The following is a 25,995-nucleotide window of genomic DNA, read 5'->3' as shown; positions in this document are numbered from 1 at the left end:
GCCCCGCCTGCCGCGTCATTTAGGCAGCGCCGCTTTGACGCGGGCGCCAAGGCCCGGCACGCAAAATTGACGCGCCGCCGCTCCTATCCCCCTGGGGGTGGGAGAATAGGGGGCGAGGAGCGGCCTCCGACGCCAGAGTGAAACACTCCGGTTTTCACTCCGGCGTCGGCACTTTGTCTCCCTTTGGGAGAATCACTCCCATGGAACTTAAAACGAGACAGAAAGAGAAGTTTTGTTGAAACGATACAATGTACTAGTTAGACAACACCTGGAATATTGTGAACAGTTTTGGTCCCCTTATCTAAGATATACTGGTATTGAAGGCAGCCCAAAGTAGGTTCATTAGGTTGATCCCAGGTATGAAGGGATTTTCATATGAGGAGAGGTTGAGTAGTTTGGGCCTGTACTCAATGGAGTTTAGAAGACTGAGTGACGACCTTATTGAGACATATAAGATTCTCAGGGGGCTTGGCAAGGTAGATGCTGAGAGGTTGTTTCCCCTTGTGGGAGAGCTCAGGACCAGAGGGCATAATCTTAGAGCAAGAGGGCGCCCATTTAGATCAGAGATTTGGAATGAATCTGTGGAATCCTTTACTGCAGAGGGCTGTAGAGACTGGGTCATTGAGTATGTTCAAGGCTGAGATAGGGAGATTTTTAATCAGTATCTTATCAGATCAGTTATGCAAAAGCTTTATAAAACAATTCTATCCAACACTAAGTCACAATCGCCCATTACCTCCAATCTACATTTCCCATACCCTAATTATTTTTCTTTATTCTTGAGATGTGGGTGTCGCAGGCATTTTAAAGAGTCTACCACATTGCTGTGGAACTGGAGTCACATGTAGTCCAGACCAGGTAAAGACGGCAGATTTCCTTTCCTAAAGGACATTAGTGAACCTGATGGGGTTTTCTGACAATCGACAATGGATTCATGGTCATCATTAGACTTCTAATTCCAGATTTTTTATTGAATTCAAATTTCATCACCTGCCATGACAGGATTCGAACCTGAGTACCCAGAGCATTACCGGGGTTTCTGGATTACTGATCCAATGACAATATCACTACGCCACCACCTCTGGAATGTGTTAAATTTCAAATACCTGTTCTCATTTTTATGGCATTGCCTTCTGTAACCTCCTCCATTTGTATATCCTCTTGCATTAAACATGTATTTCTTCTATTTCGGCTTTTAATGCAACCTTATCTCACATTGTTGTCTCCCCACCCTCCTCCCTGGTAGTGCCTATTTTATGGAATTTATGGAATTTCACCCCTGAAGCTCTTCAATCGGTTTCCTTTTTTAAAAAAAACTACTTGAAATTCGAACGATTCAAACAAGCCTTTGGACACCCTGTCTCTCCCTTTCTGCCCTTGCATCCGTTTTCTTTATGCTTAACAGAGAAGTCATTCTTTATTTTAAATATGTGACATAAATGCAAGTTGTCTTACTCCGGCTAACGGAAAATCCCATGGGACAGGAGCGTAAGAAGGAAATGAACCTGGATTCTGAAGTGCTCAGTGTGACAAGAGGGAGAAAATGGTGGCCAATGCCTGATTCATTGGATTGGTGGGTATATTAGTATTACTGTCTTGTCAAGTGGGGTGCTTTCGTTTAACTTGAAATATCCCAGTTTGTTGCAAAGTAATGGGCAGGTGTGATATTTGCCTTCATTAGCGTTAGTATAACCGGAATCTAAATTACAGGAGTAATCTCTCGCCGAGAAATGAAGAATCATTGGGGGAGGGGAGAGCAGGGGGGGGGGGGTTGGAAATCCCGGCGACGAACAGGAGTTTTAAAAAAATCATAAACGCCAGTGATTACCTCCCCTAATCCTCATCTGCTAGCGGTGAAATCACCGGGTTTTAAAACGACTGATCGCTCACTCAACTCCACCAACCAATTGCTGAGCCACCCAGGCCCCGGGCCTGGGGGGTTGCCACTGGCAACGAAAGGCGTAAAGCGCAGCAGACATTTTCCGGCAGCGGGAGCCGAGCGGCTTAAATTGTCCGAGAAGTCCGCGCGGGAGGGACGGCAGAGGTACCGATTCTTAAGTTAAACCTGATGTTGTTGTACGACGCACTCACTAATGCACCGATTTTAAAAAAAAACTATTGGATGCCAACCAATTCATTGGCGCAGCAATAAGCTGCTGGGTCCAGGAGGCATAGGTCGGTGTTTGTGCTCCAAACAAGCTGCAGCTTCACCATCATGATCCTCTTATTCTTTTCTGCTGCATGGATTTGTTCTGCTTTATTTCTCCTAGATTCATTTTGTCATCCACCTCACATGATGGCCCAATACAGCGCTGTTAACATTGAGTTCAACAATTTGAGACTGTGAATGCTCTCTTTCACCTTCACCCTATTTATTTCTATCTATTTTCATTTCTTCCATGGGTCCATTTTTCCTTCAACATTGTCTCCTCCGCCATACCCCACTTGAGCCATCTGTTCCCTGTTCCAAGTTATCCTTTGGCACAATATTTACCCTCTGTTCAGCTATTAACACATTCTGATCTCTTAATGTACCACTGTCAGCACCCCACATAGTCATTATCACCCCCATTTTACATTGAGGGAGGGGGCAGTGGCGTGGTGATATTGTTGGACTAGTAATCCAGAGACCCATGATAATGCTCCTGGGACTGGGTTCGAATCCTGCCACGATGGTGAAATTTGTATCTGATTTTTTTTTAAAATCTGGAATTAAAAGTCTTAATGATGACCATGAAATATTGTTGATGTTGGAAAAACCCATCTGGTTCATTAATGGGAAGGTAATTGCTGTCCATACCTGGTCTGGCCTATACGTACATGTATGACACTTAAATGCCCTCAGGGATGGGCAACAAATGCTGGCACAGCCAGTGACGTCCTCATCCCATGAACACATTTTTAAAAAAGATGCCCATAACATCTTTGTCTCTCTCTACCTATTGCTGTCCCTCCATCCAGCTCCACTGCTACAAGCTCCCCCCCCACCCCGCTCTCAAAACAGTATAAATCTGACCCTATTTGCTGTTCCCTCTAGCTTTACAGAGAAATCCAGACTAGAAACGTTAGCTTTGTTCTCTTTCCACAGATGTTGTCAGACCTGTTGAGATTGTCCAACATTTTCTGTTTTTGTTCCACGTTGTGGGTAAAGAAGTTTCTCACTAATATCCTGTTGGATTCATTAATGACTATCTTATGGTCGGGTACAAAAGGTGAAACCCTGGATGCTGGAAATCTGAAGGAAAAACAGGAAATGCTGGAAGTACTCAGCAGATCAGGCAGCATCTATGGAGGAAGAACAAAACAGGTTAACATTTCATGCCTGTGACTTATTGTTAGCTGGGAAAAAGTTTAACAATGCCAACTTGCATTGAAGGGAGTTTAAATATATGTCTATAAATTGAAATATGACACTGAGTTATGTAAAGAGATATAATAATAATCGCTTATTGTCACAAGTAGGCTTCAATGAAGTTACTGTGAAAATCCCCTAGTCGCCACATTCCGGCACCAGTTCGGGAATTGAACCTGCGCTGCTGGCCTTGTTCTGCATTACAAGCCAGCTGTTTAGCCCACTGTGCTAAACCAGCTCCCTCCCCAAGATGGAGCGGACCAAAGTTGAGTGAAGGAGTTGGGTTTGACCAACACCAACCTTGCCATGGCTTCTGCTGGCATACAAGCAAATTTGGCCTTGGCAAAATTCATGTGAAAGTGGGGGTGGGAGATTAATTTTCTTTCAGCCTGGGTTTTCCTCCTCGGGGCCCAGTGTGTAGATACATCCTTCCTCTCTCCCTCCTTCCCTTCCACCCCCTGGCACAGGAGGTTTGGTGATTACTATCACTGTGGGGAGCTGTGAATGTGGCAAGATTTCTCTAATACCCGAGCTGCATTCGGCTTTGTTGCGGTTGCCGCTCCTCTTGGCCTCCCTGGCCTGTTCTGCAATACTAATAATAATATTAGGACAGATGACCAAAATCGTCGTCAAAGCAATGCAGTTTCAAGGAGTGGCCTGAAGATGGAAAGTTAGGTAAGGAAGGTATTCCAGAGACGTGGTCACTGTTCCAAATTGGGGTGTGCAAGAGGCCAGCATCAATAGAGTGCAGTGTTGCCCCCTCATCTCCTCGAGGGTTCATAAATGACACAAGACTGACCGTATTCACTTAAAGACTCTTTATTTGTACGAATTTGTCACACAGACTTTAACTCGATGAATCATGGCTGCATTCGGGTTTCAACCCAACTTTCCTATACAATCCCCAAATCCTTGAGAGACCAAAGATCTCAATATTATTCATTTTCTTACAATAAATTAAATTTAAATGCAAAAATCTCAATATTATTCATTTTCTTACAATAAATTAAATTTAAATGCAAAAATCCACAGTATTTTTAATGTTATACAATTATATGGGTGCACTTCATGCATACATTTATTGTGTAAATTTGTTTTGGTGATTTTTCTATTAGGTCATGATAGGAATTAATATTGTTTAGATGAGGGGTTCACAAGTGGCAGGATTGGTATAATTTTTTGACTAAATGCCAATTCTGGTTCCACTGCCATGTTTTTGGACACCTAGCCAAAACAAAATTCTGGAGGCAGGACCCACAATGTCAGAGTTCACCTCGCCAGAAACCTTAAGCTTCAAGCGATTGGGAGAGTGCCCTGATCTTGAAAAAAAATGGGTCTCCGCCACAGAGACAGGAACCCCATGAAAGGGGGAATTCCCAGCATGGGGTATGTGGTAAACCATGTTATTGCATTATATGTATTGTATTGTGCATGCCTGGGCTTGTCCAGGCTGGCTCCGCCTGTGGCTTCTCCCCTCGGGCTTCGGTATAAAGGTGGCAAGTCTCCGCCTCTGGACCCAGTTCGGGTCCAGAGGCCAGGAGGCTTGCTGTTTAGTATATTAAAGCCTCCGTTACGTTCATCACTCGTCATGTGTTATTGATGGTGTATCAGGGTGACAATAGAGCGGGAAAGCCCGCTAACGATATTTGAATGTATCGTAATGGGGTTCCCGACCTTTCATGGCGGGAGCTCTATTAAGTAATTGGCGGGGGCAAGGACAATTCAGTGGGGAAATCCTGCCAGCATAAATGTCATTTTGGGATTCTCCCTTGATTCTCTGCCCCCAAAATATTTAAATGGACTATATTTAAGTAATAGTCTACATTCTCTTCTATATATGTGTGTGTGTGTATATATATATATATATATATATATATGTTTATATATATATATATATATATATATATATGTGCGTGGGTTTCCTCCGGGTGCTCCGGTTTCTTCCCACAGTCCAAAGATGTGCGGGTTAGGTGGATTGGCCATGCTAAATTGCCCGTAGTGTCCTTAAAAGTAAGGTTGTTGGGTTACGGGTATAGCGTGGGTTTGAGTAGGGTGATCATTGTTCGGCACAACATCGAGGGCCGAAGGGCCTGTTTTGTGCTGTACTGTTCTATGTTCTATGTTTCTTATCCTGTGTACATAACGGTAATTATACCTTGTTCAAAAACCCAATAAAAAAACATTTATAAAAAAAAATAATAGTCTACAGACTGTGGCACCACAGTACATCAGTAGATTTAGCCACAATTAGAATCTTCAAGGCTGCCAGTCTGTTACAAGCTCCTATTCGCCCCCCCTCCCCGTCAAAAACGGGGGGGGGGGGGGGGGGGGGATTCCCAGCCAAGATTTGGAGAAAATGAAGGGAGTTCATCAGGAAGTTCTGCAATGGGAAAAGTGAAATTCAGCTGATCAAAAACCATTAACCAAGCAGAGTTAGAGTAGAACAGACTAAAAAGCAAGTACTCCACACTTGAGTGATTCTTTTGTTACCTTTACTCCGTGACTATAGTATTTCTGCTTGTATGTGAAACTTGCACAGAAATAATGAAGTTGCGTAGTTTGATTATTTCCTCTATATATATATATATATATATATATATATATATATATTAAGAGAGTTGGTGATCTATAATATGAATTTGATTTGTGCCAAAAAAATAGCTCATGTAAATGGCTTATTGTTTTCTCCCTGAACAACTAGCTGTGAATTTGAAAATATGTCAACTGCTCCTTTTTGTATTGCCTTTGAAGGTTGGAACTGATGAGCTATGGATTCACATAGCTTGGAGGCAGTTGTGGGATAGAATCTGTTTATGATCCCTGCAAGTGCATTTAAATACAAGTCAGTATTTTCTCAATTGTTATATTTTCAAATTGAAACTGTTACTCTAGTTAAACCAGGTCAAATGAATTTTCACTGTGTCAGTAGTGTTGCTGGGGATGCTGTGGCACAGTGGTATTGTCACTGGACTTGTAATCCTGAGACCCAACGTACTGCTCTGAATCCCACCATGGCAGATGGTCAAATGATAACCATGAAACCATGGTCAATTGTTGTAAAAACCTATCTGGCTCACTAATGTCCTTTAGGGAAGGAAATCTGCTGTTCTTACCTGGTCAAGGGCAACACGGTAGCAGTGGTTAGCACAGTTGCTTCACAGCTCCAGGGTCCCAGGTTTGATTCCCGGCCTGGGCAGAGTCTGTATATTCTCCCCATGTCTGCGTGGGTTTCCTCCGGGTTCTCCGGTTTCCTCCCACATTCCAAAGATGTGCAGGTGGATTGGCTATGCTAAATTGCCCTTGGTGTCCAAAAATGGTTAGGTGGGGTTACGGGGATAGGGTGGAGGTGTGGATATAGGGTGGAGGTATGGGCTTAGGTAGGGTGCTTTTTCCAAAGGCCGGTGCAGACTCAATGGGCCAAATGGCCTCCTTCTGCACTATACATTCTATGATTCTATATGTGACTCAAGATCCACATCAATGTGGTCGGCTCTTAACTGCCACTCAGTTCAATTGATATTAGGGATGGGCAATAAATGCTGCCCTTGCTAGCGACGCCCACATTCCATGAAAGAATAAAGAGAAAAACTCACGGAACTCTCGCTCTAACAACACTGTGAGTGTATCTACATAACAGCCTCCCCGAATAGGTGCCGGAATGTGGCGACTAGGGGCTTTTCACGGTAACTTAATTTGAAGCCTACTTGTGACAATAAGCGATTTTCATTTCATTTCATAACATGGACTGCAACAATTGAGGCTCACCTCCACCCTTTTTAAGGACAATTAGGGATTCGCAATAAATGTTAGTCTTGCTGAGTACCAACGAATTTAACAAGAGAAAGTTTGCTCTGAAACCTGTTTCTCACATTGTGAATTAAATTCAAAGTTGTGAGTGTGCATGTTCACAGTGCTGGTTTCTCCTCTTCCCCCCCCCCCCCCCCCCCCCCCCTCCACTTCCAATTTTTTCCCAACCTCTCCTGAAGGCTTTAGTTTCCTCACTGGAATACAGTTCAGCAGGCTAACTGACTGCAGAATATATCATAATTGTGCCCAAACCTGTACTTACCCAATATCTATTGTTATAGGCCAGTGTTTAGAAACTCCATAGCATATTATGAAGTTCACCTGACCTACAACCTTTTTGTTGAATTTGGCTAGGATGAGCCTTCCCTTCAGGTGTGATTCACCAGTCTTCCTAGACACTTTAATCAAAACAAGCTTTATTATAAGAGCTTAGTTAACATATAAACACATAGCAAGAATTTTTATCAATTACAAAATAAAGACACCACACAGCTACAGTAATCTATGTATAACACTTTATGAATTCCCCCTTAACTGTTCCAATTCAATAACAAAGTTCAATAAACCAAAAACCCCTTTTCAAGGGCGTGGCCCAGTACACTGTATTCTTGCTTGACTAAGACTGGTCGATTTACTGAAATTCTGATCCAATTTTTAACCAGCAGATTCAGCTCCTTCCGGAAGGCAATTATATATCCAAAGCCACCACCAAGGTGATTTTTACTGGAACAGATATTTAAAATGAAATAGAGAGAAACAGGCCAAAACACTTTTCTCTGTAGTTCACAGCCATCAAAACTGAAAATGTGAGAAGACAAAAATGTTTATTAAAGGGACACTCGCATGAGACTATATACACAATTTGAGTAGAGCTGTCTGAATGCTGGTTTGGAGTAGGAACTGAAGCTGATTTCAATTTTTAACCTGTGAGCAAATTTTGGTGCCCAAGGGCAGCGCAGTGGTTAGCAAAGCTGCCTCACGGCGGCAAGGTCCCAGGTTCCATCCCGGCTCTGAGTCACTGTGTGGAGTTTGCACATTCTCCCTGTGTTTGCGTGGGTTTCACCCCACAACCCAAAAGATGTGCCGGGTAGGTGGATTGGCCACGCTAAATTGCCCCTTAATTGGAAAAATTAAAAAAAATGTTTTTATTAATCTAAAATTAAAAAAAAAAAAAATTGGTGCCCTTACTGTTTTCCTGGCTAGCATCAATAAATTCAACACTGATTTCAGCACAAATCTGGGATCTTCCATGTCCATTGGCTCAGAGAAGCATTTTGCTTAATAAACAACGTCGTGGAACCATCATGCCAATTAATATTGTCAAAGTCAAATTTGTAATATTTTATCAAGTAATTAGGAAGATAAGCAATGGCTATATTCAATATTAAAGCAGTCATTATATTGTTGCATGTAATTTATTTTTAAACTTAATATTTTGTTAGTCTCTTTTTTTTAAAAACAGGTGCAGAGAATGGGATATGATATTGAGCGATTTGTCGGCTATGTAAATGAAGGACTGCTGTGTTGCATCTGCCGAGATGTGTTGGAGAATCCTTTACAGGCTCCGTGTGAACATGCCTTCTGCACATCATGTATCCATGGGTGGTTGGTGCAAAACCATAATTGTCCCGAAGATCGTCAGGCCCTGGATGTATCCATGCTTCGGCCACTATTTAGGTAATCTGGACATCTGTTTGTAATATTTAAAACAAAGGATTTGCATGCTTATTTCTTGCACACTTTCTCAGTCACACTTAATAGTCAAATTTATTCTGGGAAAATTTCTTACAGAAAATTGGCTCAAATGCAAATTTCTTCCAAAAAGATATGCTAAGAGACTTTCCCACCAACTGAACGGAATGCCTGTAGCCTATATCTTAGACAATATAAATTTTTATCCAAGCTGACACTTAACTTCGTATTTTCACGAGCCTCTGTTGTTTTTGAATCAGCCTTTCATTTGGTACTTTGACAAATGTTTTCTTCAAATATATATGGACAACATCCATCGTGTTCCCTTTATCAACTTCGTCTGTTTCGTCAGTAAAAAATTAAATTGGATTAGTCAAACATCTTCTACCTTTTTAAAATCCTTTCTGACCCTCCTTCATTAACTCAAACAAATATTCAGTGCATGTTGATTTCTTCTTTTGAGTATTGATTTTAAACCCTTATAAACTGATAAATTGACTGGCTTATAATTACTAGGAATGTCCTTACACCCTTTCTTGAACAACGGTAATATTTTCTGCTTTAAAATCCTCTGGCACCTCCCCCATACCGAATCAGGGAAGATTGGAATATCACACCAAGCCTTTTGCTATCTGCATTTCCACGTGCCTTAGCAACCTGAGGTACAAGCTATCGGGATCAGCCAGTTTATCCATTATAATCATAGCCAGCCTTTCAGTGTATCCTGACTATCAATTTTCACTCCACAAATTATCTCTATCATCTTCACTTTTCTTCCTGCATGTAAACCTTGACTTTTTCTTTATCTTGGGAATTGTTAATAGAGATGAACATTGCAGTCAATTGCCTCAAATCCCACTGCATAATGCAGAGTTGGTCTCGATGATGCAGCTGAAAATAGTTGAGCCCAGGACACTGCCCTGATGTGGTACTGAGTAAAGAAAGGTGCAAACTTGTTTAACTCGTTCTTAAGTTCATGTATTTCTTCATCCTCACTATAAAATAAAATCACACAGTTAAAATGCCTATTCACATCCTAGGAGTAAATTTGCGCGCGATTCTCCAAATTGGAGACTAAGTGTTCACGCCGTCGCGAATGCCGTCGCGTTTCACAACGGCGCAAAACGGACGCAGGGACTACTGATTCTGTTCCCCACCACAGGGGGCCAACACGGCGCTGGAGCGATTCACGCCACTCCAGCCTCCCTTCGCCGTGCCAAATTTGCGCCACGCCAACCCGCGCATGCGCAGTTGGGCCGCGCCAACCCACGCATGCGCAGGGGACTTCTTCAACGCTCCAGCCCCGACGCAACATGGCGCGGGGGTTCTGGGGCCGGAAGTGGAACAAAGTAGGCCCAGGGGGGGAGAGGCTGGCCCGCCGATCGGTGAGCCCCGTTCGCGGGCCAGACCCCATCAGAGGCCCCTCACCCGGTGAAGGAACGCTTTTCCCCGTCCCACAGGCCACCCCATGACCCTTCGCACAGAGTTTCCCGCCATCAGCGACGAGGGGTGAACGGCGCCAGCGGGACTCTGCTGTTTCCGCGCGTCTGCTTGGCCCACCATGCCGGAGAATCAGCGGCCCGGCCGCAGACAGCAGCCCGCAACTGGAGGCACGGCAAACGCGCCGGCGCCTCAGTGAATCGTGCGCCAGCGGCGTGACGTGGTTGCGGCAAATCTCCGGCCTGGCGAGGGGCTCGGAGAATTGTGCCCCTTATTCTCCCCCTCCCCCTCCCCCCCCCCCCCCCCAGGAGCAGGTAGACTAATTGATTTACCTAACTATGTGTGAAAACCTTTTTTTAGTGCATGTATCTATAGTGAGGATGCAAGATGCTGCTGATTTCTAACAAACTAATATAAATTGCTTGAACTTTCTGTTTCTGAGCTGATGTGCTACAGGCTTGTTTTTGAACAATTCTGTGGGCATGTGCATTGTTCACCAACTCCTTCACCCCAGCGATCACTCACCTTTTCAACAATGTAAACTCCAACTCACTGTGAGCTATGTTATGCAACAGCTCTTATTTTAACTAAGTTTTTTGTCCGTAAAAATAGCAGTTCTACCCCTGTTTTGATAGATAACAACATATCTGTTTGGTACCTGATTGATTTTAGTATTGCTTTTCACCTTGCACTCATCAGGGCACTTCGCAAGAATACTGATTAGATGGTAAACAACAATTTAAAGTCTATTAGAAGAAAGTGCTGATTGGTTGGCAAGTAGACTCTGGTAGGAGTTTTGCTATGGAGAATGCACGAGGTGACTGATAGTTAACTGACAAGCACTGTTTGAATTAGGCAGTTTGATTCTGATTGGTCAAAGCATTGCCCTGAGCGAATGTCTGTCACTTTGTTTAGCTGAAACAAGCACAATACCTGTACATGTTCTTTCTGTCTGCAAAGAATAGGACCTGTTTTTTAATATATGTAGTTTCCAGCACATGCAAATGCCCAACTGTGAGCCTGACTGACAATCTTAAATTGGCTGTCACCGTAATTCTTTTTATGAAAAAAAATATTATATTGCCATTTTTCATATTAATAAACAATTGTGTGTATATATACATCACATTTTTCTTAACCACGTTAATTTACTTTATTGCTGTCACCATAATTCTTAACACACCTGAGGATTTTGCTTTGCCAAAAAGACGTTCTGTCTATCACACAAATGGGTAATGTCAATGGCAAATTTCAATGCCAGTGTGATGCTAGGTTTGTAGGGCATACATCTCAAAGACTGGCAGATGGTATCAAACAGCATGTCCTAGCCACTCTTCGCAATGGGCAAAATACAGTCTGAACCCTACCAGCCCATGTGTGTGAAACTCAAAAACAGTGTCCAACATCAGATATGACTCCATGATTGGACAACATTTGCTAAATAATCCTGAGTGCAAGACTACAGGCTTCAACGTGTCTCTCTTTTTCAGCAATACTCAACTTCCGGAACTAAACAACTTTGATTTATTTCAAATATTGATTTTCATTTACATTGTTTAAGCATGAGGTTTAATGTTCATGATTGTGGTAACTTGACCGCAAAAATGTATTTGAAATGCATTAATTTTAGTCTTTAATATATAAAAATAAAGAAGTGTAAAATACAGTATGGACTCAAGAACGAGAGCAGTTAGTTAAACATCGAAATAACAATAACTGAATAGAATTAGAACTAACGGCAGTTAAATACAAATATACACAAGTAACAATAACTAATAATGTCACAGCACTTACTGATGACATCAGCACTGGATTAAAATAAGAAGATGCATAATAATAACACTTTTCCACCCTTAAATTTTAATCCCTCTTAAAAAAAATAGAAATACAATTAAGGGCGGCACGGTGGTGCAGCAGTTAGTACTGCTGCTTGCGGTGAGGACCCGAGTTCGAATCCCGGCTCTACGTCACTGTCCATGTGGAATTTGCACATTCTTCCCGTGTCTTTATGGGTTTCGCTCCCACAACCCAAAGATGTGCGGGTTTGGTGGATTGGCTGCGGTAAATTGCCCCTTGGAAAAAAAAATTGAGTATTCTAAATAAATTTAAAAAGAAATACAATTCAAACTAATGCCTTAATTATAAGTCAGTCTTTCAGGAGCTTTGCAACTATGCTGTGATCAGTGCAGTGCCACAGATAATTCTGTCAACTCTGGCGATGCGTCTTAGTTCAACTGAACTTGTGGGTGCAGGTGTAGGTTGAGTATCTGTGCATGTGTCCCTCCTGAAGTAGAGTCCGCTGGAAGTCCTGATACAACAGGAACCACTTCTTGTTAAATTTCCACAGCCGCATTCCCTCCTATTGTGCTATCTGGAACTTTTGCCGTTTCCAAGTCATGACGTAAACAAATATGATCTTGGTGCCTATGACCATATCTTCCATTGTTCAATTTCATTATCAAGGATATTGGACCACTTGGGTTAAGAATAACCCCAGGTAGTCAACGACGGTTACTGCCAAAATTCCTGATATAAACGCAACCATTTGGATTAAAACGTCTCGCCTTAGCATGATAATCATGTCTCTCCTGCTTTTCTTGTTTCTTTCCCATTTTGCTTTGACATCTGGATGCAGCAGATCCAGGTGAGACTTTGGTTTTCCAACCAACAATAATTCAGCTGGTGAGAGTCCTGTAGATTGTGGTGTGATGTGATATTGAAATAAGAAGCTTGAGAGCTTGGTCCCTAAAGTATCACCTGCCGACCTCTTCAATCCTTCCTCAATGTCTGAACAGCTTGCTCTGTCAAACTATTTGAAGCTGGATGAAAAGGCACGGAAAGTACATGGAGTCAGCATTTGTTGCCCATCCCTAATTGCCCTTGAACTGATGGTTTACTAGGCCATTTCAGAGGGGGGCAATTAAGAGTCAACCACATTGCTGAGAATCTGGAATCACATGTAGGCCAGACCAGGTAAGGATAGCAGATTTCCTTTCCTGAAGGACATTGGTGAACGAGATGGATTTTTATGACAACCTGCAATGGTTTTATGGTCTTCATTAGACATGTAATTCCAGATTTTTATTGAATTCAAATTTGACCATCTGCCGTGGTGGGATTTGAACCAGGAGCCCCAGAGCATTACCTTGGGTCTCTGGATTACTAGCTTAGTGATGATACCACTACGCCACTGCCCCCCGATACGTTTTCCATTTGTTTACATAAACTCTTCGAACAATTCGTTCAGCATGAAAGAACCTGCCACTCCCAAGGATGTAATGGTGCTGGTGATGCCACCTTCTGGTTAGATTGACATGCAGAACAGGAATACGTTTTGACTCGCTGAAAAGGCTCATCAGGGGGTTGTGGTCAATGTATATATAGTGATCAAATGCTCACAAAGGTACTGATGGAATATTTTTACTCCGGAAATGATAGCTAGACTTTCTTTCTCCAACTGTGACTACCTCTTTTCAGCCTTTGTGAGCGTTCTAGATGTAAAATCAATGGTGTTTTCAGACCCGCCCTCCATTACGTGAGAAAGTACTATCCCCACATTGTAGGGCACAACAGAATAAATTCCCTGCCTGGAACAAAATGGTCTAGCAGATTTTTCAATTGCAGCAGCGCTTTCACATCTTTGAAAGCCTTCTCCTGTGCAGAGTCCCACTTCCGTTTGGTTTCTTTATGCAGAAGTAGGTACAGAGGAGCCAACTATTACGATCCCAGGCCAGCCCCCGACATTGACAAGGACACCCTAATATTTTAGTTTATTTGTAAAACTGTGCGGAAAGATTGATTCACTCCAGGAATGATTTCGTGACGAAACAGGGCTTTGGTATTTTTAAAACAAAACTTTATTATAAATGTAATTTGGGAGGGGGGATGGTAGCGCAGTGGATAGCACTGGGTCTATGGCGCTGAGGACCCGGGTTCGAATCCCGGCCCTGGGTCACTGTCCATGTGGAGTTTGCACATTCTTCCCGTGTCTGCGTGGGTTTCACCCCCACAATCCAAAAGATGTGCAGGTTAGGTGGATTGGTCATGCTAAACTGCCCCTTAATTGGAAAAAATAATAATAATTAAGTACTCTTTAAAAAAAAAAAAAATTTTTTTTAAATGACTATAATTTTTTTTAACCAGGACATAAACAGATGTGCTGAAAGCTATTTACATCTAAGGTGAGAGAGAGTTGGGGGTTAAGGATAGCGAATTTACCTTCAGGTAGAATTGCTAATGTGTCTAATGTTATCATGGGGAAGAAGGCGGAAATTACCATTTATTTTTGAAATAAGAACAGAAAATGCTTGGAAATCTCAGCATGTCTGTGGAGTGACTGTGTCTGGTAGTATCTGTGAAGAGAGAAACAGAGTTAATGTTTCAAGTCCCTATGTCGTCTTCAGAGCCATTTTTGAGATTATGTTGAAAGCTTTTCTACAAATAAGTGAAAATACAGACATATAGTAGTTTGTGTGGTCAGCAAAGAGCAGGCGGAGAAGGTGACTAGTTGAAGAGACGCATTCTGCAGCTTTATACGTATTTCAGGAGATTTGTCCCAGCATGACCTGGGATGAACAGTTGGAATGGGTATTTTTTTGTAAGGGGCAATTTAGCGTGACCAATTCACCTACCCTGCACATCTTTTAGGTTGTGGGGGTGAGACCCACACAGACACAGGGAGAATGTGCAAACTCCACATGGACAGTTACCCGGGGCCGGGATCAAACCTGCATCCTCAGTGCTGTGAGGCAGCAGTACTAATCACTGCCACTGGAATAGGTATTTCAGCTGGTGGTGGGTTTAAGAAACTCTCCAAAAACTGAAAAAATTGCTTGGAGACAGTCGCTCCAAGTTACTACTTGGTGAATCAGGAATATGAAAACCCATTGGAAGCTGAGAGCAACTGTGGACTGTTTATTGTAAGGACTGTAATTCCATGGCATGTGTGATCTGTGATGCATGTAAAAGGGGAAAGTTCCCCTCTCTATTTTAAAGTGTAAGTTGCCTATGAAAAGAAAATAGTGTTTACTCAATGGTGCTTTTGATTATTTGCTAAAGTAAAAGTTTTAAAACACAAAATCTTGCTGTATCATTCTTTCAGCTAGCGAAGTTTGAATCTTTTTTTTTTAGTTTTCTAATTAAGGGGCAATCCACCTACACTGCACATCTTTGAGTTGTGGTGGTGAGACCCACACAGACACTGGGAGAATGTGCAAACTCCACACGGAGAATGACCTGGGGACAGGATAAAACCCCGGTCCTCGGCGCCGTGAGGCTCTGCACCACTGTGCCACCCTCTTTGAATCTTTTAACTTTTACTGGTCTCTCTGGCGATCGTAACACTAATAAAATATAATTTCTGGTAAAGTAAATTGCATGAAAGCCTGAGTGGGGAAATAAAGTTTAACTGACCTGCAATGTGTTTTTTTTCCCTACCAGGTATATGCGAAATGATTTGCATCGCCTTCAGATTAGGTGCAAAAATAGACAGCATGGTTGTGAAACGATTTGTTCTTTAGAAGCTATTGACCGACATGAAAGAGAGTGCGAATACAGCCAGGTTCCTTGCCTAAACGCTGGTAAGTAAAAAGCAACAAAAATCACTTTGAAACAGCATTATTATTAGCTGGAGGAGCTGGGTTTAGGTCTAATGAAAGAGAAGAGCATCCATTAACTGAAGTCAGAAATTGGGCCCGAGTGCAAAATAAAATGTTTTTAGAAATGATTATAGAAAGAGGGGAAACATCTAATGATATTAAAATGTCTACTGGGTGTTAGGCTTAAAAAATTGTATGAGAACAGAACTATTAAATGGTCAGCTATATTTCTTTTTTGTGAAGTAGGAAAATATTTGTATAAACTCTTTGGGCGGGATTCTCCGGCCTCCCAGAGCGTGTTTCTCTGCGGCAGGAGGTGATACACCATTCGCTGGCAGTGGGATTCTCTGCCGCAGTCACTGGGAATTCCCATTAAAGCTACCCCACATCACCCAGAAACCCGCAAGCAGGGGTGCACTGCCAATGGGACCAGAGAAACCTGCCACCAGCGAACAACTGGAGAATTCCGGCCTTTATCCTCTGCCGTAATTGTCTTTATTATTGCCTGAAGTAGTGTTTTTAATATCTCCTAAAATTCTTCAGAATTAGCTCACGAAAGGAAAAACCCAAGTTCAACTTATAAGTTCGTTGTGCGTCAGGTTAATTTCATTCTGATTTCCAACTTCTTTGTCACTATAACTGACGGTGTAGTTGAACTATGCCCCCTGGTGGTTAAATCGATACTTAACCCAAGTCTGTTTAAATGCTCTTGATAGTGGAGATTTTAAAATCTAATATATGAGGAAAGATTTTAATGAGTAAAGTTATTGAATATTTGCAAGCAGTACTGAAAATTATGCTGTGGACTGTCTTGCCTTTGAGAAACGAGAGAATTATCTAACAAAAAAACGTGGCGAGAAATGACGATTTGACCTCGTCATTTTCCTTCTAGAGACCATGTACGTTTTGTCCCTCCTATGTGTGACTTTTATCTTTGCTGATTTTTCATTATAGAAGTTAGGGTGGACTACCTTCTTTAAGCTGAGACCCAAGTCTAACTGTTCATATGTAAAAAAAAATAGTCTCATGTCAAATTTGAAAAAACAATCCCTCATCTTGGAATGTACAGTTTTGATCTCCTCAAGGAAGAAATACTTGCAATGAAAGTAATTCAGATAAGGTTCACTGCTGATTCCTGGGAGAAAGGGTTGTCTTATGAGGAAAGGTTAAGTAGGTTGGGTCTATACTGTGGCGTTTAGAAGGATATATAAGATTCTAAGGATTTTTACAAAGTGAATGCTGAGAGGATGTTTTGCATTGGGAGAATCTAGAACTAGGAGGCGCAGTTTCAAAATAATGGGCTTTTTAAGAATGAAATGAGGAATTTTTTCTCTAAGAGAGTCATTCATTTTTGGAATTCTTTTCCACAGAGAGCAGCGGAAGCTGGGTTATTGGACATATTCAAGGTTGGGTTGGACAGATTTTTGATTGATAAGGGAGTTGAGGGTTATGGGGAACAGGCAGGAAAATTTTAGTTTTTTAAAAAATTCAAAGTACCCAATTAATTTTTTCCAATTAAAGGGGCAATTTAGCATGGCCAATCCACCTACCCTGCACATCTTTGTGTTGTGGGGGCGAAACCCATGCAAACATGGGGAGAATGTGCAAACTCCACACAGACAGTGACCCAGAGCCAGGATCGAACCTGGGACTTCGGCGCCATGAGGCAGCAATACTAACTGTGCCACCGTGCTGCCCAAACAGGCAGGAAAACGGAAGTCTAAAATCTCATCAGCCGTGATCCTGCTGAAAGCCGGAGGAAGCTTGATGGGCAAATTGCCGATTCCTGCTCCTATTTCTCATGATCATATAGGTTCTCAAAATATCCTGGCCAACCAACACCATTATGAAAGAGAGCAATTAGCCATTTAACTCTTTTTAGAATATTAAAATATGGAATGGTTCACCAGAAACAGTGGTGGCAGCTGAATCCATGAATGAAGTTAAATGCCAGTTCCTTCTTTCCATCTTTCATTGTTAAACACATTCAGTCTCCAGATAGAAGAACCTGCAAACTTTCTTCCTCACAAAAAAAAACTCCATAAGACTTCAGAGTAAAAGCCAACTTAAATATCTGAAATTTTGTCCAGTTGCCTTGCTTGGCATGGTATTTCAATGGTCCAATAACTTCTAATATTCATCTCTTCACATAACCTTTTAGCTTTGTTTCCAGCCAGGTCTTTATCTAGCTCTGTGAAGCAAGTTAATTGCTGCATCAGGGAGCCTATCCATCTCAACTATATCAGAAAGAAAGCAGTCTACCTGATACTGCTTTCATATACTTGGCTTCTCTAGTTGTCTGCTTAGAGTTCTATCCTTTCTAAGTCCAATCGCTGGAGCAGCCCAACAGCCTGAATCACTTTGCTGAATCACGCCCTCAACTCAGCCTTTTTTTGTCTTTATTACCAGAAAAATATACATTTCTCTCCATACCCAGTTAATGTCTCTGGAATGGTCTCCTCCTTTGGTCCCTCGGGTCCCGGGGACGCAAACATAAATATATCTGCCGTAGAAATGGCTTAGCAATTTTGGCATCAGCTTTGGCTGGACTACATCAAGCCCAATCAGGATTCTTTGGAAAAGCCTCTCATTACTCTTGGATCGTCTTTGTGAGCAAAGACAATCCTTGGCCTCTTTGCTTTATGACTGACCTTCTTAGCTCCTCCTGTTATCTAACTTGAAGTCCTTGAATGTGTTGCTAACCCCATCTCTCCTGCAGGACTCTGTTTAAATCCCAATCAGGTTTCCACCTCTCCATTAGCACCAAAATGGCCCTAACCAAAAGCATAAATGATATCCACGTTGACTGTGATCCGAGTGGATAGTTTCTTACCATTCTGCTCAATCTCTCCAATCTTTGATCTGGTCAGTCACCCAATTCTCCTCCAGTTCCTCACTTTAGATGTCTTGTAATGTTCTCCATTATGTAATAATAGTGGCAATATAATGGACATTGTCTCTTATATGCCTTGTAACATTCTAAAGATTTATACAAGAGTAAAGCCATACTTTTCATTTATGTTAGCCCAAGTGTTTGAAGTATCATTTTACCAATTTTGTTTTAGGTGGAATTTACATGTGTTATGGATGTGGTATGTATTTAACAATTTTTTTGTTGCAGTGCGATATTTAACCTTTGATTTCACAAAGTTTAATTAACATTCATTGTTTACATTTCTGATTTGCAGTGATTTGATTTTTTTTTCTGTATAAGCTAAATTGGTAGCACACTTAACCCTGGTTCAGATGATGTGACTTCGACACATGAAATAGACTGACACACCAGTGCAGAAGGGAGGACATAATTTTCAAGCATGTTATACTTTGGATGGGATCAACAGTAGAAAAATATAAGATCTGATTGTCATCCCAACTCCACTTTCCTATCTGCCCCCCGTACTCTTGATACCCTTGCCTATCAAAAATCTTTGTGCTTTCCCCATTAGGGTTGGTGGACATTAATAATCCAATGTCATCATTCAAGCTTCGAAGAGTAAAATCTCCCAGTGTTAGTCAATGATTCCTCAAGCAAGCAACAGCGAGAAACATCTGCTTAGTCTTTGGGGAGAAGAATTACCCATGCAACATTTGTTTTTTTTAAAACCCGATTTATATAAAATACAGCTATTTCATTTCTTAATTTGTTCATTCATGGAATGTGGACATCACTGGATAGGCCATCATTTATTGCTTATCCCCAACGGTCTTTGAGAAAATGGGGATGAGCTGCTGTCTGTTTAGTGTAGGTACACCCACAGTGCTGTGAGGAAGGGTGCTCCCAGGTTTTGACCCAGCGATAGTGAAGGAACGGCAACACGTTAGTCACAATGGTGTGTGGCTCAGAAGGAAATCTGCAGGTGATTGTGGCCCCATACGCCTGTTCCCTTTGTCCTTTAAAGTGATAGAGGTTGTGGGTTTGGAAGATGCTGTTGAAGGAGCCTTGGCAAATTGCTTGCAGTGCATCTTGTAGATGGTACACACTGCTGCCACTGTGCATCAGTGGTAGAGGGAATGAAAGTTATTGGTGGTGGATGAGTTGCCAATCAAGCAGGCTTTGGTCCGGATGGTGTCAAGCTTCTTGAGTGCTGTTGCAGCAACACTCATCCAGGCAACTGGAGTGTATTCTATCACACTCCTGACGTGTGCCTTGTAGATGGTGGACAGGCTTTGGGGAGTCGGGAGGTGAGTTATATGCTGCAATTATCAAGACTCTGACCTGCTCTTGTAATCACAGTACCTATGGCTGCTGCAGTTCAGTTTCCTGTCAGTAGTAACCCCCATGATGTTGATACTGGGGGATTCAGTGATAGCAATGCCATTGAATGTCGAGAGGAGATGATTAGATTCTCTTTTTGAGTTGGTAATTGCCCGGCACTTGAGTAGGACCAAATGTTACTTGCCGCTTATCAGCCAAGCCAGAATGTTGTCCAGGTCTTGTTGTATATAGACACAGACAGCTTCCTTATCTGTGGAGTTGTGACCCACGGTCTTTGCTGTATCACTTGGCTGAAGATTGGCATTTGTGATGCTGGGGAAGGATCATCCACTCAGCACTTCTGGCTGAATATGATTGCAAATGCTTCAACCTTGTCATTGTGAAGTGTGCTACAATTGGGCAAGATCTTCCAGTTATTCATGCCGGGGGGATCTTCTGGTCCTGCAGACGGCGCAACCCCGCTGTGGGTTTCCCAGCGGAGTGGGGTGGATTCAGTGGGAAATCCCATTGACAGTGGTGGGACCTGAAGAACCCGCCGCTGATCAATGCTGGCTGCCTCCCACCACCAAGAAACACATTGTAGAGAGGTCAGAGAATCTGACCCATTTTACTATGTCACATATTTAATTCCTCTGAGCTCTATTGCTACAGTGTCCCAAGTCAGCATAATCACATCTGGATCTCTTATTAACTGTTGAAAATAGACATTCAATGAAAAGTTTCACCTAGATTTAATTCTTTTTGATTGTTTCTCAACATCCCCCAGACAGGAGGGCCTTAGTGGACTTTCCCCATTGAGCCTTGGTAAGAGTTGCCTGATGCTCAAGTGCACCCCTCTGCACATAGTCCTCGACCTTGGAAAATGCCAGTCTGCAGCAGTTTGTTGTGGATAGCTCTGGAGAACCACGGTTTCAGGCAGACCAAAGAACATCTTTCCCCTAAGTTGATGGTCCTCCAGCACCAGTCGATGTCTACCTTGGGGTGAGCCACTGTGAATAGCCTGTAGAATACAGGGTCCTGTGTTACAGAACTGCTCAGGATGAGTCTTAAAAAAACAGGCATATTTTTCACCGATCGGCTTTGAAAAGGTACATTCCAGAAGGAGTTGGATGATGTTTTCTTGATGTTTTCTTCCCCATCACAGCGCCTTGAGGGCAACATGTCGAGGGGATGAGATTCAGGTGATAGAAAAAGATAGCATGTTCTCCATCAGATGGCTAGGGAAATTGCAGATGCACTAGTGATAATTTACCGAAATTCACTAGACTCTGGGGTGGTCCCGGTGGATTGGAAATTAGCAAACGTGACGCCACTGTTTAAAAAAGGAGGTAGGCAGAAAGCAGGAAATTATAGGCCAGTGAGCTTAACTTCGGTAATAGGGAACATGCTGGAATCTATCATCAAGGAAGAAATTGCGAGGCATCTGGATAGAAATTATCCCATTGGGCAGACGCAGCATGGGTTCGTTAAAGGCAGGTCATGCCTAACTAATTTAGTGGAATTTTTTGAGGACATTACCAGTGCAGTAGATAACGGGGAGCCGATGGATGTGGTATATCTGGATTTCCAGAAAGCCTTTGACAAGGTGCCACACAAAAGGTTGCTGCATAAGATAAAGATGCATGGCATTAAGGGTAAAGCAGTAGCATGGATAGAGGATTGGTTAATTAATAGAAAGCAAAGAGTTGGGATAAATGGGTGTTTCTCTGGTTGGCAATCAGTAGCTAGTGGTGTCCCTCAGGGATCCGTGTTGGGCCCACAATTGTTCACAATTTACATTGATGATTTGGAGTTGGAGACCAAGGGCAATGTGTCCAAGTTTGCAGATGACACTAAGATGAGTGGTAAAGCGAAAAGTGCAGAGGATACTGGAAGTCTGCAGAGGGATTTGGATAGGTTAAGTGAATGGGCTCGGGTCTGGCAGATGGAATACAATGTTGACAAATGTGAGGTTATCCATTTTGGTAGGAATAACAGCAAACGGGATTATTATTTAAACGATAAAATATTAAAGCATGCCGCTGTTCAGAGAGACTTGGGTGTGCTAGTGCATGAGTCACAGAAGGTTGGTTTACAAGTGCAACAGGTGATTAAGAAGGCAAATGGAATTTTGTCCTTCATTGCTAGAGGGATGGAGTTTAAGACTAGGGAGGTTATGTTGCAATTGTATAAGGTGTTAGTGCGGCCACACCTGGAATATTGTGTTCAGTTTTGGTCTCCTTACTTGAGAAAGGACGTACTGGCGCTGGAGGGTGTGCAGAGGAGATTCACTAGGTTAATCCCAGAGCTGAAGGGGTTGGATTATGAGGAGAGGTTGAGTAGACTGGGACTGTACTCGTTGGAATTTAGAAGGATGAGGGGGGATCTTATAGAAACATATAAAATTATGAAGGGAATAGATAGGATAGATGGGGGCAGGTTGTTTCCACTCGTGGGTGAAAGCAGAACTAGGGGGCATAGCCTCAAAATAAGGGGAAGTAGATTTAGGACTGAGTTTAGGAGGAACTTCTTCACCCAAAGGGTTGTGAATCTATGGAATTCCTTGCCCAGTGAAGCAGTTGAGGCTCCTACATTAAATGTTTTTAAGATAAAGATAGATAGTCTTTTGAAGAATAAAGTGATTAAGGGTTATGGTGTTCGGGCCGGAAAGTGGAGCTGAGTCCACAAAAGATCAGCCATGATCTAATTGAATGGCGGAGCAGGCTCGAGGGGCCAGATGGCCTACTCCTGCTCCTAGTTCTTATGTTCTTATCTTATGTTATCAGCATTTTCCTCCTGCTCTGCTTTTTGGAACTACACTTGTGTTTACAGTTGCTATTTAACTGAACTGAGCCACTGAATCCTCAGCAGTGTCCTCACTTCCCACCCTCACTCTGACTGGATTCTCTGGTTCTTCAACATCCTCCTTGCCAACTCCGCCCTAATGTTCAGCGTATTGTTATCACCTCCCACACCCATTAATCTTCCAACTCTGACCTTCTGTTCATCCATGTCTTTTTCATCCTACCGTTACTGTTAAAGCCCTGAAGTACCTCCAGCAAGGAGGATGCTGGAGTTTCCTTCCTAAACCCCTCCATTTCTGAGCAGCTTTTTAAAAACGTACTTAATATCCATCATTTTAGTTAGGCTACAGGTCACCTGCCTTTAACTCTCACATTTGACATCAGTTCTATTTGTGCGAGTATATTTTTCTCCTTTGAAAACTATTATGCATTAAAGATGTTATGTAATTGCAAATTGTTTTTATTTAAAACAATATAATGTAACCCATGTAGTTAAAAGCTCAAAGATTCTTAAAATGACTAATTTTGGAACACTTCATTTTTACTTCATATAGCTTATATAATGTGTTTGTCAGGGGTGGGGAGGTTGGAAGAGTGAGTGAACAGACTTTAAAAAGACAAAAGGTAACAAAAACAAGTCTCAATATCAAGGCAAAGCTGGTTCAAATGCCAGCAAACGCACAGTGGGCTAAACGCCTTCTTCTGTGCTGTAAACTTGCATGATTCTGAAATAAAATCACCAGCCCCACAGCATGGCCAACGGACAACTAATTTTGAAATGGGGAGGCCATAAGTTGGCTCAAGGAATTGCATGAAATCTTTGTGTCACAATGCCTTGTTCATCAGTTGAGATAAGATTCCCCAACCAATGTGCAAGGGTGCCATATCTCTAAATTTGCTGATGACACAAAGTTAGCTAGGAAAGCAAGTTGTGAAGAGGTCATAAGAAGTCTGCAAATGGATATAGATAGATTAAGTGAGTCGGCAAAAAATTTTCAGATTAGTATAATGTGGATTAATGTGAACTTGCCCACGTTGGCAGGGTATTATTTAAATAGGGAGAGATTGCAGGAATCTGAGGTATGGATGAGTCGGGGTGTCCTGGTAAGTGAATCACAAGTTAATATGCAGGTACAGCAAGTGATCAGGAAGGCAAACTGAATGTTGTTGTTTATTGCAAGGGGAATGGAATACAAAAGTAGGGGTGTTTACTGCAGTTGTATAGGGTATTGATGAGATCACATTGTAGAACTGGGTACAATTTTGGTCTCTTTATTTAAAAAATGAGATTAGTGCATTAGAAACAGTTCAGAGGAAGTTCACTTGACTGATTTCTGGAATGAGGGGGTTATCCTATGGTCTTATTGAAACATGTAAGATCATGAGGGAATTTGTCAAGGTGTTTCCTTGAAAGGATGTTTCCTTTGTGGAAGAGACTAGTGCTAGTTTAAAAATAAGGGGTCTCCTATTAAGACTAATTTCAGAAGAAAAAATTTGACTTTTGAGTCTGTGGAACTTTCTTCCCCATAGTGTGGTGTAGGCAGGGTCATTGAATATTTTTAAGGCTGGTTTAGATATATTCTGCATTGTCAAGGGAGTCAGAGTATAGGGGCTGTGAGGGAGAGTAGAGTTGAGGCAACAATCAGATTGGCATTAACCTATTGTATTTTGGTGCAGGCTCAAGGGGCCGAATGAGCTACGGCTCTTAATGTGTATGTTCCTATGTCTTCCTCTGAGCAGGCATTTTCTTCACTTTTAGAATGGGCGGGAGGGAAATTTAATTGCATTTATTCGCTTATTCCTACTTCGACAAGTAGGCTTACATTAACACTGCAATGACGATACTGTGAAAATCCCCTAGTCGCCACATCCGGCGCCTATTCGGGTACACAGAGGGAGAATTCAGAATGTCCAAATTACCTAACAGCACATCTTTTGGGACTTGTGGGAGGAAACCAGAGCACCAGGAGGAAACCCACACAGACATGGGGAGAACGCGCAGACTCCACACAGGCAGTGACCCAAGCCGGGAATTGAACCTGGGACCCTGGAGCTGTGAAGCCACAGTGCGGCCCATTGTGCTACCATGCTACCCATTAGGCCCATCAAATTAGAAAGTTATATTAGTGTTAAAGTCTTTAACCGGAAAAATAAATTTTAACACAATTTCAGTTACAAACTTATCTTATTGTCCAGAAACTCACTGGCATCTTGTACCTTTTGCATGTTGTTGTGCTGCATTGCATGCCTTGTGATATTTTAATTGGTTTTTGTAATAAGTTTATATAATTTTCTCCAAAGGTTGTACTGTTCAGGTAGAACGACGCAATCTGGAATCTCACCTGGCAGTGTGTGAATATCGAAGTCGCGAATGCCCAAATGGATGTGGCTATGCTATTCTCAGTGCAGATGATGCACAACACAACTGTATAGCAGAATTGAGAACAGAACTGGAATTGCTCAGGTATGTCGTGGATCAACTCGGAATCTGACCTCAAGCTGCGAAATAGATTGATTACTCACTTAAGCTTCTCCATAACTTTCAATCCTGATCCTTGTTGGATTTTTATGATCTGGTCATTTATCCTTCATACAAGTTTGAGGATTAGGAAAAACTCCTTATTTGTTAACTCCACGATACAACACATCCCCTTACATGCAACATCCATGAGATTGGTACTGTTTATACCTGTATGCAGAGGACCAATCAGGATATTGTAAGCATTTCCTCTGTAATGCTCATGCTTGCCAGAGTAAGACTCGGGAACGAGTGCATTTAGCCGCGTGTTTCCCGGCACTGCATTCCATTTGCTTTCTTTATCTGCTGCACCTGCATGCTCGTTTTCTGTCTCTCATGCAGGAGGACACTCTGATCCCTCTGCATCGGAGCACCCTGAAGTCTCTCCCCATTCAGATAACAAGTAGCCTTTCCATTTTTTGGACCAAAATGCATGACTACACACTTACTTTTGTAAAATAAATTGAGAGTACCCAATTCATTTTTTACAATTAAGGGGCAATTTGGCATGGCCAATCCACCTAACCAGCACATCTTTTGGGTTGTGAGGGCGAAACCCACGCAGGCACGGGGAGAATGTGCAAACTCCA

At 42.2% G+C, this 25,995-nt stretch overlaps 1 protein-coding gene across 10 annotated transcripts in view; it reads left to right on the top strand.

Annotated features, from left to right (window-relative positions):
• Positions 1–1,325: 1,325 nt before the first annotated feature.
• The window catches only part of rnf41l (ring finger protein 41, like), a 47,028-nt gene continuing 22,358 nt past the window's right edge, over positions 1,326–25,995 (top strand). The window contains exons 1-6 of one of the 10 annotated variants that reach the window (XM_038809022.1): positions 1,327–1,573; positions 6,104–6,194; positions 8,622–8,836; positions 12,927–12,935; positions 15,731–15,870; positions 25,189–25,351. In XM_038809022.1, the coding sequence (XP_038664950.1) occupies positions 8,631–8,836; positions 12,927–12,935; positions 15,731–15,870; positions 25,189–25,351 (518 nt within the window). In that variant the 5' untranslated portion in view covers positions 1,327–1,573; positions 6,104–6,194; positions 8,622–8,630. Of the gene's footprint in view, positions 1,574–1,870; positions 2,045–6,103; positions 6,195–8,601; positions 8,837–12,926; positions 12,936–15,730; positions 15,871–25,188; positions 25,352–25,995 lie in introns of those variants that run through there. The other 9 variants (XM_038809024.1, XM_038809029.1, XM_038809020.1 and 6 more) reach the window with 9 other exon arrangements.

The sequence above is a fragment of the Scyliorhinus canicula genome, chromosome 10, assembly GCF_902713615.1.
Source record: "Scyliorhinus canicula chromosome 10, sScyCan1.1, whole genome shotgun sequence".
In the NCBI taxonomy this organism is placed as follows: Eukaryota; Metazoa; Chordata; class Chondrichthyes; order Carcharhiniformes; family Scyliorhinidae; genus Scyliorhinus; species Scyliorhinus canicula.
This window is presented reverse-complemented; position numbering and strand designations above follow the sequence as displayed.